The sequence below is a fragment of the Musa acuminata genome, chromosome BXJ2-9, assembly GCF_036884655.1.
Source record: "Musa acuminata AAA Group cultivar baxijiao chromosome BXJ2-9, Cavendish_Baxijiao_AAA, whole genome shotgun sequence".
Taxonomy (NCBI): Eukaryota; Viridiplantae; Streptophyta; class Magnoliopsida; order Zingiberales; family Musaceae; genus Musa; species Musa acuminata.
Window position 1 is genome coordinate 13,430,410 of NC_088346.1, and position 19,143 is coordinate 13,449,552.

The 19,143-nt window shown below is 36.8% G+C and overlaps 1 protein-coding gene across 1 annotated transcript; it reads right to left on the bottom strand.

Annotated features, from left to right (window-relative positions):
• Positions 1-1,269: 1,269 nt before the first annotated feature.
• Positions 1,270-14,873, bottom strand: LOC103998269 (TOM1-like protein 6). The gene is made up of 9 exons (XM_009419692.3): positions 14,384-14,873; positions 8,803-8,881; positions 8,380-8,478; positions 6,838-6,951; positions 3,671-3,840; positions 3,463-3,544; positions 3,235-3,320; positions 2,415-2,633; positions 1,270-2,341 (listed from the first exon to the last, which is right to left on the bottom strand). Exons 1-9 carry the CDS (start codon positions 14,500-14,502, stop codon positions 1,495-1,497), a joined length of 1,815 nt encoding a protein of 604 aa, XP_009417967.2. The 5' UTR covers positions 14,503-14,873; the 3' UTR covers positions 1,270-1,494.
• Between the last annotated feature and the right edge of the window lie 4,270 nt (positions 14,874-19,143).

Below are 19,143 nucleotides of genomic sequence, written 5' to 3' on the forward strand. Positions count from 1 at the left end.
GAAAAGAAAGAGAACAGATTTCCCCCACCTTTTTTCCTGATGGTGAATTAACTTTTATATATGTTTGTGATTTGAGTCATAGGACCAAAAATTGGATATTTATGGAGATTAAGAAACAAAGATGGATCAACCGAGAAATTGCCTTTCACATAGCATATTTGGTGTGCAAATTTGGACTATTGATGATTCTTTAGACCTATGAAAAGAAAGAAGAAAAGCCATTTCTTACCTACATAAGATCGTCAAAGAATGCAAGCTCACACCATTTTATGGGAAGCATATTATGATATCTTATTCATATACATAGTACCAAAGATAGGTGAGCTGAAGTGACGTCAAACTTGGGACTATTGACCACCAACCAAGCAATTAATTACCTTTCACATAGCAAGTTTTGGTTTGCAACTTTAGACTATTGATGATTCTTTAGACCTATGAAAAGAAGAAAAGACATTTCCTTAGCCACATAAGATTGGCAAAGGAAGGATGCAAGCTCACAACATTTTATGGGAAGCATACTATATATATATATATATATATATATAGTACCAAAGACCGGAGTTGAAGTGAACAACCCAACGTGCTCTGGTCCCTCTTTTTCTTTCTCATAGGCAGAAGGACCATAACACTATCACGATAAGATTGTCTAGCTGAGGTGGATGATGAGAGCTGATCTGATCCGATTTCTTTGTATAAAACATGTTATAAACTTTTCGAGAGTAGCATGATGAATTTTTCTGAATCAAAATAAACATAAAATAGATAACGGGACACGGTTCAACAACAAGGCAAGCATGTAAAATCCATAAATAATCTTCTAACAAAATTTTCAAGCCAATGAGCAGCTATATTGCCTTCCCTAACGGACCATATAATTCTAAAAGGAGAAATCTGCATATTAAGATTATGAACAAAGCTGAATTCGTTCTTGTCAAGCCTTCATTGATTGCATCAGGTTCAAAAGGTTGACCACCATTGCACAAAGAAAACCCACAGCTAGCAAAAATACAAAACCTAAAACTCATCTGTCCCTTAAGACAAAACCAATACCTGCAATACTTTACATATCGCAAGATCCATCACAATTTAATACTTCCCTCGGTTCTTCAGAAGAAGAAGGCAACAAGATAGTCGCATGCATATCAACGAAGAACTCTAGAAGAAACAGCTAATTTTATTAAATACGATTACGGTCTTGCAAATCCACCACAGGCCAATGAGCTTTCACAGCACACAGATCACACACTCGCTACAAATCATGATACCTAATGACATATAACATGAGTACTTATTCAACAATCAAAAGTACAAAGCCCCTCGTACACATTCATTTGCCTGTCATGATTTAGCTGCATGAACAGCACTAACAATACAATTCAATCATAAGAAGAAAAACGATTTAAAAATGCACACTACCATCACAAACCTAAAAATAGCTTGCAAAAATCTTCCCAGGCTGATTATGATACATTGACATGGTACAGGAAAGGATATTTATTTTCTTCCATTTATCATGCCTTGGTTGGATGGGCCAGACAGGTTAGAAGCCAGATTGCTCGACTTGAGACCTGCATTGGGATTTCTCAAATCTCGCAGATCATCGAATAACCTGTTTGTATAAACATAGGGTTTGGGAGCAGCTGGCTGCCCCATCTGCCCAACGCTCGCATTTGTCTGTGTTCCTGCTGTGGTCGCGGGCACATTATTAAACCTAGAGCCGAATGAATTATAGTGCTGCAGGGGCCTTGAAGGCTGCATAGAGGTGTAAGCAGCAGCAGAACCATCGGCACCGAGTACAGGATAAGCAGTTGATGCAAAGGGATTGGCATTGGCATTTGCATTGGTATCAGCAGGAGCAGTAGCCCATGGTGGGGGTGGATAACCAGATGAGTTCAAGCGCGTCTCAGGTTGAGGTTGTGATCGATGTGGAGATGGAGAAGTCCGAGTTTGGAGCCATGGGGAAATGAAGCTGATTTGGGGAATGTAAGATTGGTTTACAGCATAGGACTGGGGACTGTGAGAGTAACCTTGTTCAACTGGCTGAACTGGAGGTGAACATCCCCATTGATCTGAAACAATGGGAGGTGTTGGAGGAGTAGGGGGTGGTGATGGGTTTGATGGCAATGTGATACTTAAAAGGTCGATAATATCTTGCTCTTTTGTGGCAGTTTTAACAGGGGCTGGAGGATCAGGAAGCGTATTACTTGCTGCAGAGGATGATGCTCCATCTGTGCTTGCTGCTACAGTTGAAAGCACAATGGCACCTCGGTTTTGCGAGTCCAAATCATCACTAATTGCAATAGATTTGCTATCACCACCTGCTGGATTAATTTTCGTGTTCCTGCACAGAAACAGAAGGGTGTTTTTAACCACAGATATATGTTAGTATGAAAGAGTAGATCTATCAATGAGACCTGCGAGCTAACTGAGCAAAGTCATCGTCATCATCTTCCACTTCAGCATCATACCGACTTGTTGCTGCAGGTTGAGGTGTAACGGGAGTCCCTGGACTTGGAACAGAATCAGATACTTCGGCTGGTAGTGGTGAACCAGAGGCTATTGCATCATGCTTTGTAAGTAAACCTTGCAAGTTATCATTTAATTCCAGGCCTTGAGCCAAAAGTTCCTCGTCTCTGTCGATATGACCAAGTACCCTTTTTAGTGGTCACTGCAAACATATAAAATGCTACTCCTTGTAGAAGACATAATCAAAGGGAAACAGGTCCCAACATCATCAAAGATCCACGTGGCTCCACATTAGTCAAATTCCCAACGTTGAATCCAAGTCAAGGATACAATTAGTAGGCAAATGTTTGTGGAGGCAGAAGAACCAACAATCAGGGGAAGGTCATGTGACATCATCACAGATAGTGAGGATAATCATTTCATACACCTGCCAATAATAAAGGATAGTAGAATGTGCCAGTGCAAGAGACTCACTGGGATCTACAGGGGGGGCCAAATCCATGGAACATTAAACCTGATAACAGGAAGAGTAATTCAACAGCTAGAACATTTGTGCCTACGTGGCCCTAGAGAAACGTTATTGTAGCTAATACTCACCCTCCAAAGAAAATTTGTCAAAGAAAAAGAAAAGGAACAAAGATTACTGACAAATCTCATAATTGAAAATAAAAGCTAGTAAAAGCTCACTTCGACACTAGCTAAAACAATCAAGGTACTTTAATACTTCAATCATAATTGTAAAGTAAAGATTTACAATCAATAAGCTACCTGATTGAATTTATGGATTGCATCAGCTTCCTTTGATTGAAGCGACACTGGTTGACGAGATCTATGATCACTTCATCTTTAACAGCCTACACAGAGTGAATAATCACTAAACTAACTAAAAATGATTAACCAATATTTTTGGACCTATAAATAAATATAATCTTAATGTGAAGTGTCAACTATACTGTTTTCTGAAAAAATAAGAATGGACAAATAAAAGAAGCATACAGCACGATCATCTGGATTGACAGCTTTCAGCATCTCACTTAACAGCTCCATCACACTCTGAATACTAGCCAAATCTGATAAACTGATTCATGATGGTCATGGTTGATTAGATTAGTGAACATAAGCACCAAAGGGAGGATATGGAAAATCAAGAAGTCAAAATTGTTAAAACCAGGTCCACCATTACAGAATATGGAGAAAAATATACCACAAATTTGACATTTCAGATGCCATAGCTTCGTCAAGTCTTAAAGCAGGATTGTTGGGCATGCCATGCTCGACTGGAGGATTTCTGATTATGGGCATTGCATGTACGGGAGCAAGAGTAAATATTAGAGTAGACTCAGGGGGGCGTTCTGGGAACTGTACTCCAGATCTCTGCACATGTGTTATGTTATACAATGATAAGCAACAACACAATTTGCTAAAAGAAAAAAAAGGAATTGCCACATAATGACCTATAATGGTATCCATAAGCAGTCGTTCACACATTTGGAATACTAACAGGAAAAAGGAACAGCAACGATAGTACCCATGTCCAATTCTAGTTGCATGTGTAAGAGAAAAGGGATATATAAGCATATATAGCACTAAGCCTACAGGAAATATACATAATATAATCATAACTAGTTGCATTCTTCTTGCTAAACCAGGTTACTCGAATCTTTTTTGATGTATAACTGTGACCTACACCATTATATGTGTAAGAGAGATGCAAATTTCAATCATCTACCAAAACATTTCAAAGACCATACCCAAAGAAGCAGATTAAAAGTAGTGCTACATTGATTTGGTACATTAAACCCATTCAGACATGTACTCTAGTTCCAAATCAACCGGGAGATATATAGAAGATGTAAACAAAGGTTGGAGAAACCTAATTTTAACAATATATATATTATACTAAAGTTCTGTTGCAGTTATGTTGGGCAGTTACTTTCAATATATGCCACAAGATATGCATCTGAGAAACACATTCCATGCAATTTATTGGGAAGGATGCAAGAGTCTGTTTAACATTTATGAAACCTTAAAGAGCATGGTAAGGTTAAAAATTCTTGGTACCAATGAATGAATGAGAACAGAAAGGAGAGAAGATAAAAAAATAGGCTCGAGATATGAAAAACAAAGGGAGCTTTAGACATATATATTTGGTTAAACTTTTCCATCCAAAATGCAAGCTAAGTTATTAAAACAAGTACAATATATCTGCAAGATGATTGGTTGATAAACAAAGGATGGGTCATGATAAGATTACTTTCTTGTGATCTAGATAAGTCACAGAAATGAATTGGTGGGAGCCTTGTGCATTGTGTCATTCCTTTTTTTATAATTGGTTGATAAACAAGATTGTTGGTGCACATTGTCACATGTCCCCGTAATTATTGTAGTTCATAAATAATTGCATATTGCAGATAATATGTTCTATAGCACCTAACCTCTTTGATCCATCTTTGCGCTATCATCAGCTTGCATTCTGTTTAACTGGACAGGGGTGAGAACAAAGACTGGTTTTCTTTTGACTTCAATTGTTATGCTTGCATATTGGATCAGAAGTTTGTCATGCATGCTTATTACCTGGCTTAACATATTAAATCCCCAAAATATGTCTATAACTGTATCATCACTGTTCCTGGTTGGATGTCTCCCTGGACAAACACCAGAAGAACCTAACCAGCATGCTGTCAGTCCTTATGTCAACCGTATCTAAAGTCTAAACTCACCATTTTGGTCCATCATAGTCAAATTGCTACTTCAGCTCGCTGCACTACCTATGGAGGCTCTAATATGAACCTGGAAATAAACTATTACATAGAATACATCAATAGTCATCTAGTCTGAACCATATGAAACATTGTAACTTAAATCAGTCTACATATCTGACCAAAATTTGTATAACTTAATTGATATTAGCAAAGTTTATGACTTGTAGACCAAAAGAAAAATTAAAGAAAAAAAGACGAAGGAGCGAATGCAGACCAACCCATTTACCAAAGATAAAAGGAAGAGAAACGGGAAAGGGATGAATAGAAAAGAGTTGAGCATTGGAATGCCATCACATATAAAGGAAATGGCATAGGATTAAAATCTCAAATCCCATCGGTGCTCTTTTCAAATAAAATCATTTTCTTGGAAACACATTTGAAATGTGCATTGAGGGTCCAATGAACATTTCAAATATGACTTGGTGTTCAGCATTGTAAATGCTTAAATGATAATACTACTTCAAGACAGCATTAGCATTTCAACATTTGCAGGATGTTAATATAATTTTTTAAATTACCAAAGTACCCTATGGCATTATATAAAATCATAAGATTGCCAACATGATTTATTGACAAACCAACATAAATTATATCTTCTATAAGATAAAATTTTACTTATTTATTTTCAAAAGTTATTTTATTTCATTTATATGATTATATTATTTATTTATTATATATCTAGACCATACAAAATTTTTTGTAAGATTACATATATTCATTTATTTATTTTATTTATTTACTTATTAATTTAAATAAAAAATATAAATTTATTTATGAATAAATATAAAAAATATTAAAATGATAAATTTATCACATAATATTCAATGGAATTTTGAAATACAAATTTAGCAAACAACACTTATGTAAATGCACATTTAAATTGCAGCTATTATCTATTGTTTACTAAACACTCTAGTAGCATTCCACAACTGCACATTCACTCAAACTCTTTTTTGCAAAATGTATATTAAAAATACAAATGTATTTCCAAATGCAGCCTTAATCACATGATGTTCAACAACACAAATGAGCCATAATGGACCTATCATTGATCTAGTACATTGCAAGTTTTTTGTAATTTTCTTTTACAATTTTTTATCTCTAAGTTGTTTTTTTAATCAATCCCAATCTTCCCGATCCGATCCAACAATTCCCTAACCAAATCAATCTTAGCTGATACCAATTTTTTTATCATTGCACCAAACAGACACTTAAAAAACCTATTATAAATATACAAATACTAGCGGGATGGCAAATTTTCTATTCATTGACAACTGGTACAATATAAGTCCACTAACATAACCAAAATTTTGTGAATAAATAACAAAATACATTTTTATCATAATTATGAATAGCAAAATCACTGAGTCTTAAGATTTATTATAACATATTCCCATAGGGAAAAATGTAACAAAAAGACATCGTATAAGCTGCTGATTCATCATTGCATTTTTTTTCTTCTTCTCACATATTTTACCTGCCCAAGCCACATAGTAGAAGCAGACATTTTAAGCTTACATATCCTTTGTATGAGGTAACACTATCTCAGGAAAAAGACCAAAGAAATTGAAAATCCTCAGACAGTGAGGAACTAGAATACAGAACATACCTTTAAGTCAGCATATGCCCAGTAATACTGAGGATACTTTCCTCCAGCCCCACCAAATGCTTCTTGCCAAGAATCCAGTAATACCAAAATTTTGTCCCTCACTTGCATATCAGTCTGTATAAATAGAAATGAATTTAGAATTAATTGACTAGTTAACTACAGTAAACAACCTAGGCCTGCCATGAACAGGTACAAGGCTGAGACATGTCTGATTCTAAAGTTGTTGAACAGGTTGGTTTAAACAAATGCCCCAAGGACTCCATATAACAATTAGTATCAGTGCAAAATTATGTTTAGGTCCAAGAAAGAATTACATGCTCCTCGTATCCCCATATTGGTATATATCATGTCAACATGAGGGGTTTCTTTGTCTTCTGCCAGATCTGTCTTCCAAGAATTAAACATGACCAAGCCGAACTACATTCCTCATTCAAGCCTTACCTTATATTGTGACTTGCTGATGAAATTCCCTAAAGGAAAGATCTCAAGACCTCATTTTTGTACATTGTTAGTCACCAGCCAACATGCAAAAAAACAAAAACTTTATCCAAAAGAGATTCTCAAAAACATATGACTACTTTTATTCCTTGTGAGGAAGATTAAATGGCTCTTGCATCTGCATCCACATGGAAATAGACCGCACGTCTCTTCTGGCAGTCCAATCCGGTTTAAATATTTTTTAAACACAGGTGCTTAGGTTTGCAGACAAGCTTCACATATCATGACTCACATTGCTTGCCGCTGGACCTAGGGTACATTTCTCTCCTCTTCTTCTCCTCCTCTCCACCACCTTTCATGACCCTCCTCTTCTTGGTATCGTGGTATATATCAGCATACCATGTGTCGATATGCCAATATAGATAAGATCCATACCAATCCAGTCATGAACTAACATGGATCTAGTACCCAAAACTACAATCCTTGCTTTACACAGCAATTACCCTCATTGCTGAAATGTAAAATATGACTTTTATTAGCTTATAAGTAACACAAAAGTCCTATGTGGAACCATCGTATAAAAGCACAACTGAGATACAATATTGTGTTACATAAAGTAAAAGCTTATATATATATACATATATATATATATATGATTGTTATGTTTCTTATTTTACCATTGTTATCTTGTAAGTTCTTGATAGTCCATAGTTCACTCGTAATAGCATATATGTATGTATATATATAAATATATATATATATATATATATATATGATTGTTATGTTTCTTATTTTACCATTGTTAAGTTCTTGATAGTCCATAGTTCACTCATAATAGCATAAAAAAGGTTGCACAATTAAAATATTGTCCAAACATAGTAATACCTAAAAAAGATAGCTAAAAACCAAGGCAAGATGAATCACAGATTAAAACAATAAACAACATGCTCAAAATGATCCATAAGCTACAAGAAAAATAGACATAGAATGATATATATTCAACGCCTAGAGACTGAACAACAACATATGCACACAGTGAATAATCCAATCATAAGATAAATCTTATCAGCTATACTCAAGGATAAAAAAAGAAAATGAGCCAACCTTCTTCTTAACAATTCTAACCATCTCATGCAGAATTTCACGGTCAACAACTTGAAAATGCACATAGTCACCACAATTCTTGATCATTGTCTCTAATAGCTGCAAAGAAAAGAATGGAACACTATATAAGTACTTGGGAAAACTTTAAACCATTTAGAGTAGTGTCTGCCGTTGATATTATAACAGTGATTACAGCTACATTCCAGATATTTCCAGCATGCTAATGAGATATTGATAAAGCAAAAATGAAATAAGTGATCTTTTTCAATTTACTTAGAAGCAATATATTCAATCTAAAACAAACTTTCTTGTCTTGTTCTCTCCATTATTTAATAGTCTAATGCAGTTTACATAAAGCTGTGTAATGGAAACAAAATGTTTGACAATTATGTATATGATTGGCATTTATAAACTTGCACATACCGTCAAAGCTAAAAATTGAACCTTTGGATTTTTATGTTGCAAGCGCTTCTTCACGGCTTTGACCACATCTTTTGCCTGCCTGATTCACTATACTATATTAGCTTTTGCAAACAGTTGCAAGTAATCAAAAAACAGTATAGATTGGTTTTAGGAATTTCTATTTGAACATATGCAATAAACCCATAGAAGTATATCATAGTTAATCTAATGAAATAGGATAAGCCTGTTATTATGTAAAGAACAATCAAAAATCATTTTTTGGTCTGTAACTCCTGAAACAAACTTAAGTGGCTGAGATATAAACCATTGGAATACCTAAAACATCATCCATCATACAGTCAGGGGATGAGGCAAGAGTATCTAAAAATACATTAGATCCATCTAAAGAACTATTTAGCCCTAAGATGGATTTCACTGACATGAATTATCATTTTGTGCATTCTACCTCCATTATCAAACGAGCACTCCGTTAATGTATTCCTCGAAATATTTTGATGATAAGTCTCGCATAAAACACATTGTCCTGGATGTTGCATGAATAGATTTATATGTTCACAATAGGGTATGCTTTTGAGACTTTCTTTACATGGAATGCATCAATATATGTCTAATTCATAACTTGTGCTCTCTAAACAATAGAAAAAGAATTTTGGTGTTAATTCTTCTTCTGTCGGCTTTTGTTGTATTTTAATTTTCTACACAACTCCAACATTCATGTTGATACAATCTTTTAATGAGCTTGTAGAATATTGTGGACTAACATAATCTACTTTTATTTTATAGATATAAAAAATTATTATGTCAAAATATATTAGAGGCTTCAAAGTGCATGAACAGGTATCCACTTCTTGTGGGCAACGGCCATAATTACATCACGTTGAAATATTCGAACCGACAAGTGATTTCAAATCACAAAACCTCTCACCAAGACCACACACTAAAGGGGCAAACCCAATGTACGAGGCTCCCACCAATAAGGGTCCGGGGTGTCACGAATAAAACTGTAAACAAGGTATTCGATATAATGCTTGTGTATGTTTGTATCTTTCGGTTTTGTTCATGCTTTGCACAACATGTAAAGAGTTTACAATAGATTTGATAACCTATTTTGGTTGACTTTTGTGGTCGTTTTAGGCTTGTAAACGTAGGTTGTGTGCAGTCTTCGCGCAGAGGCAAAACTGCCCAGAAACAAACCATTCAGATAGCCATTTTGAGGGTTTCTAGCTCCGCAAAGTGGTACAGAGCAAGGTATACAATACCGTATCGGTGTTTCGAGGTTGGCTCGGTACAGTACGGTACCGTGTATCGCTCGGTACACCAGGGCATACCGAGTGATTTTAAATATTTCTCCCTCTTACTGTAGTACTATAGCAGTGTTACAGTGTAATATTATAGCACTGTAGCATGTTCCGTCCGGTAGCGAGCAGTCCGCGTACCGGTATGCTGTCGGACCGATACGTACCGCCCGGTACTATTCGAAATTACATATCATGGTACAGAGTGTCAACTAGCACAGCATCTAGAAGCTACCCAGATGGCATAGTGCTGAATAGGCCTTTGGGATAGTGTCTAGGGTTGGTTCAATGTCTTGTTCCGCAGCAGTGTCATGTTGGCGCTTGTGAGGACTTTTGGCCATGGCGGACCACCTTGGACGCTTTGTCTCGTGACCATTCAAAACTTATGTAGTCTATGCTTGTAATTTGCATTGTCTATTAAGTGTTTGCTAAAATAACATATTGTTAGATCCTAACTTAAACATTTCCTCTAACTCGTCTTCTCTTTTGTACTTAAGGGACCATAAGAAGTTTCAGAGAGATTGATCATTTACGGACGAACACACATGGGTGTCACACGACTAAGGCAAAACCAACTAAGTCGATGACAGATAGTATCAGAAAGGGACAAGAACACTTAGAAACACTTAACATCCAAATGTTGGGGGGGCCTAATGGGCTACGTTAAGGGCAGCCAACACATGCAACCGTTTGAGGGAAACAAGCGTAGAGATATAGGGAAAGGAGTCGCTCAAATGAGTGAGCATCCGAGATTGGCATTCGGAGGAATGGCCAACCCTTTCGCAAAAGGCACCACGAGGACAAACGGCTATGAAGAACGTATGGCGCAAAAAGGTTGAGATGGTTGAGTTCGAGCTACGACTCGACGTTGGCAACAAAACTTGACAGCGCTCAAGGCAAGTATAAGCGCTTAGCAAAGGATAAAACCGTGCAAAGAGAGATAGGTTGCTCGACGATCGAAAGAGTTATACAAAGCTCACAGAGGTAAGGGAAATTGTTAACTCAAATAATTTGATACTCATGTAAGGGCTTGTATACGGATGATGGACTGTCCATGGCCATCCTAAGGTAACTGAAACTCGACGTTATGGAGCATTAAAGCTTTCTCTTCAGTATAAGAAGGATACATTCGTAAGAGGCTAAAGTGCACAATAAGTTCAACATGTTGCTAGGCCCAGAGAGGCGCAACAGGGGTTGTATTAATAAATAATTGCAATCTAGCAAGTGCGTTCACAGTGGCGGAACAATACATAGTTTGTTCAACAAGTCGAAGTAATCAAAGGGAATGGTGGTCTCTGAAAGTTCCATGGGGGAGGATATGAAGAGAGAAGTTGCTGTGACAGGACAAATATCCAAGAGGGATAACTCTCAATTTTCCAGAGGGATAATCATGTGCAATGAAACGCACATGTTGAGGAGGGGTACCTCTAGATAACAACTCCACAAAACTCAATGGACCGAGTGAGCAGCAATGAGTCATCACATGATCTCGCACGGCGTATTGAGTTGGTGGGCGCATTTCGAGATCAAGTGGGTAAGCGACCCAAGGAAACACCAAACGAATGCACACTTACAATCGATGTGAAGATCGAACTCAACAAAAGATTGACCCGTGGAATGGTGGGCGGGAGGCTCATCATCAACTTAATGGAAATCGAAGAGCAACGCAACTTGGGTGGAGCTTAGTGAACCACCCAAGCCGCATGAAGATAGTCAACGTAGAAGACAGAATATGGAGCAGAAGCATAAAGCTTTCTTTCGACAGAGGTTAAAAAAAGACATGAACTCTTACAGAGGCAAGAGTGAGATCATATCATTCCATAGGTCCCTCGTTCTGATAGAGCAAACTCATCTTACATGGTGCCAAAATTGAAGGAAGCTTCGAGGCACAAGTATTTTATCTCGACAGAGCATTTGACGAGATAAACTTAACTACTTAAGAGACTCAACTTACGAAAGCAAACTTAGGGTCAGAAGGCCTTAGTACAAGATAAGAGGACACGAATGCGAGTACTCTTGAACAAGGATTGAAATATCGTACCATACCAAAGTTTAGACATTCTCTCGGTACGGTACGATATATCGAGCGGTATATATATATATATATATATATATATATAAGTAAACAAAAAAAAAATTCCGCGACGTCGCCTCTCTTCTCCTCGGGCGGGGTGATGTCGCAGAAAAATGAGGTGACGTCGCCCCTATATATATATGTATATATATATAATATTTTATTTATATATTTATTTATATTTAAAAAAAAAAGTGCAACGTCACCTCTCTTCTCCCCATACGGGGCGACGTCGTGGAAAAACAAGGCGACGTCACCTTTATTTATATATATATATATATACATACATATATATATATAATAAATAAATAAATACTGCTCGGTAACGAGTGATCCGCATACCGATTTACCATCGGACCGGTACGTACCGCCCGGTATCATTTGAAACTGTATACCTTGCTCTTAAAAAATATGTCACAGTAATACCATTCAAGTTGCCACGAAGGAAGCGATGCGTAGCGAAGAATATGTTGGGGGCAAGGGTTTGGGACTAGACGATGACACACCAATTTCAACGAAGTCAATGAACTTCAAGAGCTACTAGGTGGGACTGTCCTAGAGCTGCATTTTATCCAGATGTGACCGAAGAGTGGGTGGACAAAGGTCGATTGTAAAGAGAGCGAACACAATTAGATGTGATGAAGGACTTACGATGTACTGGCAGAGGCCACATATTGAGATATTGCAATCCGAGTTCATCCCACAAAGATCATAATACAATGGAGATGTCACCAGGAGGCGACATAGTACAACGGATCGAAGTGAAACAATTCGAGGCAATGCGACACACAAGGGAAAAGTAAGTCTCATAAGGTACTTGATCATACAAAGGTATAATCGGGAGCTATTAAGAGCTTTATTTTGATGAACAACACGATGACAAGAAAAGCTATAGATTCAAAGAGTGAATATCATGATACCGCAAATACAAATCTTCCGTACATGTATTGAATTTTACATTGGATGAAAGCATCGATCATCAGCATTTGGGAGTTGTGTACCACCGAGGAAAAATTCTAAGTACAAGTATCAATGCGTGTTATGAGAAAAACATAATCATACAGAGATATGATCGAAGCGACAAGAGAGTTGAACTGCTCTAAAGCTCATATTCGCTTAAGGAAGCCCGACAAATCAGAGGACAACATTGAGTAGGTGAACATTGCTATCAAGGATACAGAAGAGAAAAGAGACAGCATGAACCCTACAACATGATGGTAGAGATCGTGCATAAGAGCTATATCTTTCCATCGACCAAGAAAAACTACTAAGAAAAAATAAAAAGTGTTGAAGTATTTAGTCAAACAAGGCGAGAAAACGATAATAAGTCCAGAGAGACTTAGTTACCTAAAACCAAGTATCAATTAAAATAAAGGTGGACTTGGAGAAGTGTAACAATACTGCAAAGACGGATCTACTGAGTGCGAAAAAAGAGATATAAATACAAAGCAATAGATAATAGAGACATGAGTATGCAATGTCATGATATCGTAGAGGCAAAACTTCTATAGAGGCATCGATCCTATGCTCTCATGGAGAAAAAATGCATAATCATGAGAAGAGATCGAGGAGATAAAGAATACAAAAACAAACTCTAAATATCGAGACAAAACTAAAAGGCAAAGGTCAAAGAAAGTAATAAGACCGATGTCGATGGGTAAACTTCAGATCGATATAAGAGTGCTTAACCAACGAATCAAGTATGCGTGTTATATTTTTCTACTCAAAAGAGTAAACTTAAGAAATGATAAAAAAAGATATCCAATCTCATAAGTTACCAAAACTATCGAAGACTTACTCTAAGATAAAATTTTGCTAGTTCGGACAAAACTTTGTCCTTCAGGTGCAGCTACCAAAGGTAACCACCAAAACCCATTAAAAATAGAGCTTGGCAACAAAACATAGAATAAAAAATCAGAATTCCGATCCGAGCAAGAATAAATGTCAACCAACGTGCTTCGATAAAAGCACCTGCAAACAAAAAAACCCAACGACTTCGACTTTATCAAAACCAGCTCCGAAAAAAACTACTTGAACCTCAAGCTTGAGAATTCAGACTGCAATCAGACCTACCGTGACAGTAAACCATCCAAGAATAGAAACCCTGACAGAAAGAAGCGAAATTCGAGCTCCACCCAAAACAAATAACCGCCAGAAAAAGGAAAACAAAAGAAATCGTTACGAGAACTACTAATTCATCCATGGTACTCACCAGTGGTCGGAGTTGACGGAGTCGCAGATGTCCATGTTCAAAGTCCAGTCCGGCCCCATGAGAAGATCGCTCGTAGCCTTCTCCACTCGCACCGTCGCCGCCGCCGACGACGACGACATCGCTCCGAGCCTCTCCCCGACCCAAAAAGAATCCGAAGAACGCGAACACTAACAAAAAAAAAAATCAAATCTTTTGCTCTTCCCGACCCCTAATCTTAGACCTCCGGTGGATTCCCCTCCTTGATTTCCGCCATTAAAGCCAACGAAACGGAGACGAAAGAACGAGAGATGGGATTCCCCAGGAATTACTACAGCGGTCCCGACCCCTGAAGTAATTAACACCCCCGCCCGCTCCTCTTAAAGAACGCGAACACTAACTAAAAAAAAAAAATCAAATCTTCCCGACCCCTAATCTTACACCTCCGGCGGCTTCCCCCCGTTAATTTCCGGCATTAAAGCCAACGAAACGTCGACGAAAGAACGAGAGATGGATTCCCCAGGAACCGCAGTGGTCCGTTTAGACAGGCATTCACTCTGAAATGCTCCCCTCCAATAATTTCAAGGACCCAATTTTGATCGGAGTATCTGTACCTCACTTACTCATCGAGTTCACATAAATGGACAGTTAAGATTTGGTTCTAAGATAAAACAAAGAACGTATACTTGCATACGATCATTAACAACTTTCATGGTTCACTGTATTCCGGTAGTGGATAACGCCATGCTTTTCCTACTCGCTTATACTGACGTAATTATATACCCGACTTGTTGCTTGTTAATCTTCTGCGACCCACTTGTGGGGCTATTGATGGTGCGGGTAAGTACACGTCTTTGATATATGGGCCAAGTTTCACCGATTGGGGTGGGGAGACGGTAACCAACAAAGCAGGAAAAGCGTGGGCGGCAGCGGTATTTAGTGACGTTGCCTTCATCAGTATCGCTATAGCTCAATCTTATCCGATTAGTATTATACCGGCACAATGGACGTCATTGAAAGCCGATATAATTTTTGAGTTACGAATTGAACCGGTATACCGCACACCGAAACCGTTATAATGTTCTGATTGCAAGTCCAATTCGACTTTGAAGGTTGTGATAGAGTAAGCAATCAGTGGATTCCAGAATTCAATTCGTGATGGTCGCAATCAAATCATGCGACTTTGACGCCAGTTCACGGAATGATGATGATGATTGCCTTGGTCAACATCGACGTCAAATTTTGACTTCAGTGCATACTCCACATTTTGGCAGCATTCAACCTTCTTATCTACTTCACCAACTTCTCCTATCTAGATTTGAATAATGACTTAATAATTTATAAGAAAATATTTTTTTTTCCCACTCCATTTGGATTATCACAGCCTTAGATTGTGTATACTGATTATTCTTAGATTCGTATTTATTGGAGTTTAGTAAAAATGGCAGCATTCAATCTCATACACTCTTATCTAATTTTGGATGATAAAAAATATGCATAGTAAAGTTAGGGTTGTAAGTTTTATTTTTTCTATTTTTGACTATAATTAAAATATAATTAATGAAAGAATGAGATACTTGGAGGATAAGGAATTCAAATATAAAAAGAGACTTTACCCTATTCTCATATAACAAGTGCTTTTCTTGTTAGATTCAAAGCAATGGAGATGAATTTTCTTCAGAATTTATGTGAGAAAATATTAATTATCAGTGTTCTGTTTCAGTCAATTTATTATCAGTGCTGTTTCATGGTTGTTTCTGTGAGACTTTGGACTTTGTTTCAGGAATTTGCTTATATTTAATAAGCATGTTGTTTCATGTTTCCATTAAATTCTTCAGGTCTGGTTTAGCTCAACAGAGAACTTGGTTATCTTTAGCTGCACCTTGTATCAGGATTTTGCTTTGTTTTTATTATTATTATATTTATTTTTTATTTATTTTTATTTATTTGTTTGTTTTATTTATTATTATTATTATTATTATTATTATTATTATTATTATTATTATATTTATTTATTTGGATTGATTGAGCCTTTTACCTGATATATGAGAAGAGAGAAACTTGCATCAAGTTCTTGACTCTGTCCTCTTAAAGTACAGCAGGAGACTCCCAGTATTTATATCAACATGAAGGGGATAAGAAACTCTGATCATGTGCACCCTCCATGAGCAGCAAGGAAAGCTAGTTTTAGAAGCATCATAAAGATGCTTATCATCTTCTACAATCATCAGGATTGCAGTTAGAATGAGACATGGAAATTTATCTTTAGCTGCATCCCAGAATTCAACTTCTCTGTAGCTGAAACATTAATCTGTTGAATTATGTACTTAATAGATAAGAGGAGGAGGAGGATTTACCTTCTATTTAATTCCTGACTTTGTTCTCTCCTAATTGCAGTAGAATTCGGACAATCCATATTCCACATCCAATAAATATGTTTTCTAAAACATCTGTGTCAGTTTAATTATTTAATTGTTTAAAAAAACACTTTCAAGTTGGGAGAGAATAAGAAAACATTTTGCTCTCTCTCAAGTTCTTCTTTAGACGGAAATTTAGAATAATATATTTTATTAGTTTTGAACAAGGATTATAATTGTTCTTCTTTCGGACATATTTACATTAAGATGATCATTTTTGTCTAATTTTGAGATCTTAAACAAGCCAATAATTTCAAGAGCAAATTGTTCTCCAGCATTTAAAAGATTAATAAGAAAACAATATGTTTACTAACATGATTTTTACTTTAAGCTCGAGCTGCATTCTTGAAAGTTGTTGCTGTTCTTCAGTTCTTCACTGCATATTTTAGGGAAAGAGAGAATAAATGTCTAACAAAACTACCAACCGATCATATAAACCATCGCTTTTAGTGTTGAGATATAACAACAGAGGGCGTGTAAGACACATGATGTAAACATACTGAATAGTGATTACCTATACATTCATCTGGGTTGCAATGCAGTGACTACTGTGGCTTCAAGTCTGCCAATCCTGGAGACCAGCTCATTCTTCCGAATCACACACACGCACAGACACCATGAGATTGGTTGTGCATGGTGGAGAAGATGGGCACATGAAGAACCAGCAGAGTCTTCACCAGGAGAAGGATGTGTGCATGGAATGCACGATCTCTGGCTCACTATCTGAAGAGACTTGTATTAGTCTTCGGTGAAGCAGTTGTAATAATGCTGGGAGAGGTGGCATGGAAGACACCATCATTAGGATTGCGGAGTGCGTGGGAGACAAGAAGGAGGGGACCTTTCAGCCACCCCAATCCATCTGTGGTAGTAATGATAGCAGTCATAGTGGGTGGAGACTTGGCTGTGTTGAACTGGCAGCGAACCGCTGACCAGCATTGTCAGCTTCTCAACCATGACATGGAAGAGTGGAAGTACACAGTTGAATCAACCATGACTTGCGTGACTTTGAACGGTGGTAGTGGTCAGTCGAATCCAAACTGATTCTACGGGGTGAACTATTGAGATCAATCAAATTGTTATCTCTTGGGTGAAACTCGGACGAGACTGAATCGAAATTATATTGATAGCAAATTTATGAAGTATATAAACTCCTTGAGGATGGAGACAACTATGACCAAAATGTTAACGGAAGGGTTGACTAGGATCGCAACAATATTTCTAGACTTCTTGGTGGATTAGAAGTATGATATTTGAACGTGGAAGATGAATCTTACTGAATTACTTTGAAACTATCCAATCAGAAGCTTTTCAACCTCTCTTCGTTATCACGATGAGCTTATCCACGGATATCAACAAATGAAAAGGCGAAAATGAAATTTAAAAATCATCAATGACAACTAAAGAGAAATTAAATAAGAAATTTATATTAAAGATATATATCTATGCTTAAATCAATATTTTTTAATATGACTTTAGACATTCCATATGTCTAATAAGCGTTTGATTGATGATACCAATATTTTTGGTTTAAAGGTAAAAGATATTAGAGTTAATAATTCAATGAAAAATTATCTAACTAGAAAAAACAAAGAGAAAATTAAAAAATGAGATAAAATTTAGATGATTAAAAGTTCATAAAAATATAAAAAATCTTTAAAATGGAAAATCAGTAGCATATGTCAACGACGTTAATCATAGGTGCCCTACAAACCAATCATATAAATGATGACACGTGTGACTTGACACGTAGTCATTTTGTTTATTATTATTATTTAATATTTTATTATTTTATATTGCATGTTGCTTGAGTATATTGTGATATTCATAGATCTGTGCAATGGAAATCGGATCATGATAAGATCACGATAATGAGACTGATTCGCCTTTATACATATATTATAAATAATCTTAGTCATATGTTACTCGAAAGGGACATCGAGATAACCGGATAGACTGGTGTACTGTATACTCGTCTATATAATGGATATAGCTGGTCTCATAGCTGCTCATGTGGGGACAGTAGGGATACAGTTCAAGTACTCATTGGAGAATAAGTTCATTGATTGATTAACTTACATAATGCTGGATGGTTGATGATATCTTGTTGTCAGATAGTGATTTCGTAAATCTAATGGTTTATCTGGTCCTTAGACTTGAGACACCAAGGATGTCCTATATGAGTACTCCACTCTTTGATACCGGACTTATAGGTCTAAAGGTTCTAGATCTAGCACAGCCGGTCATCGATAGTGGTAACCAATCTTACGAGGACTATTAAGCGTCGATAGAGGATCATCTGCACTCGGTGTTATGAGAGGAATATCTCATATGTTCTTGCTCAGACAAATCCCTAGCTAGGGTTATTTG

Bases quoted from the DNA above. Each gene is read 5' to 3' on its own strand.
- LOC103998269 (XM_009419692.3), bottom strand. From the start codon at position 14,502: ATGTCGTCGTCGTCGGCGGCGGCGACGGTGCGAGTGGAGAAGGCTACG. The intron at 6,952-8,379 runs GTTGGCTCATTT...CTATTTATACAG, and splicing joins TTAGAATTGTTAAGAAGAAG to ACTGATATGCAAGTGAGGGA. The intron at 3,545-3,670 runs GTATATTTTTCT...ATCATGAATCAG, and splicing joins TCTGAAATGTCAAATTTGTG to TTTATCAGATTTGGCTAGTA.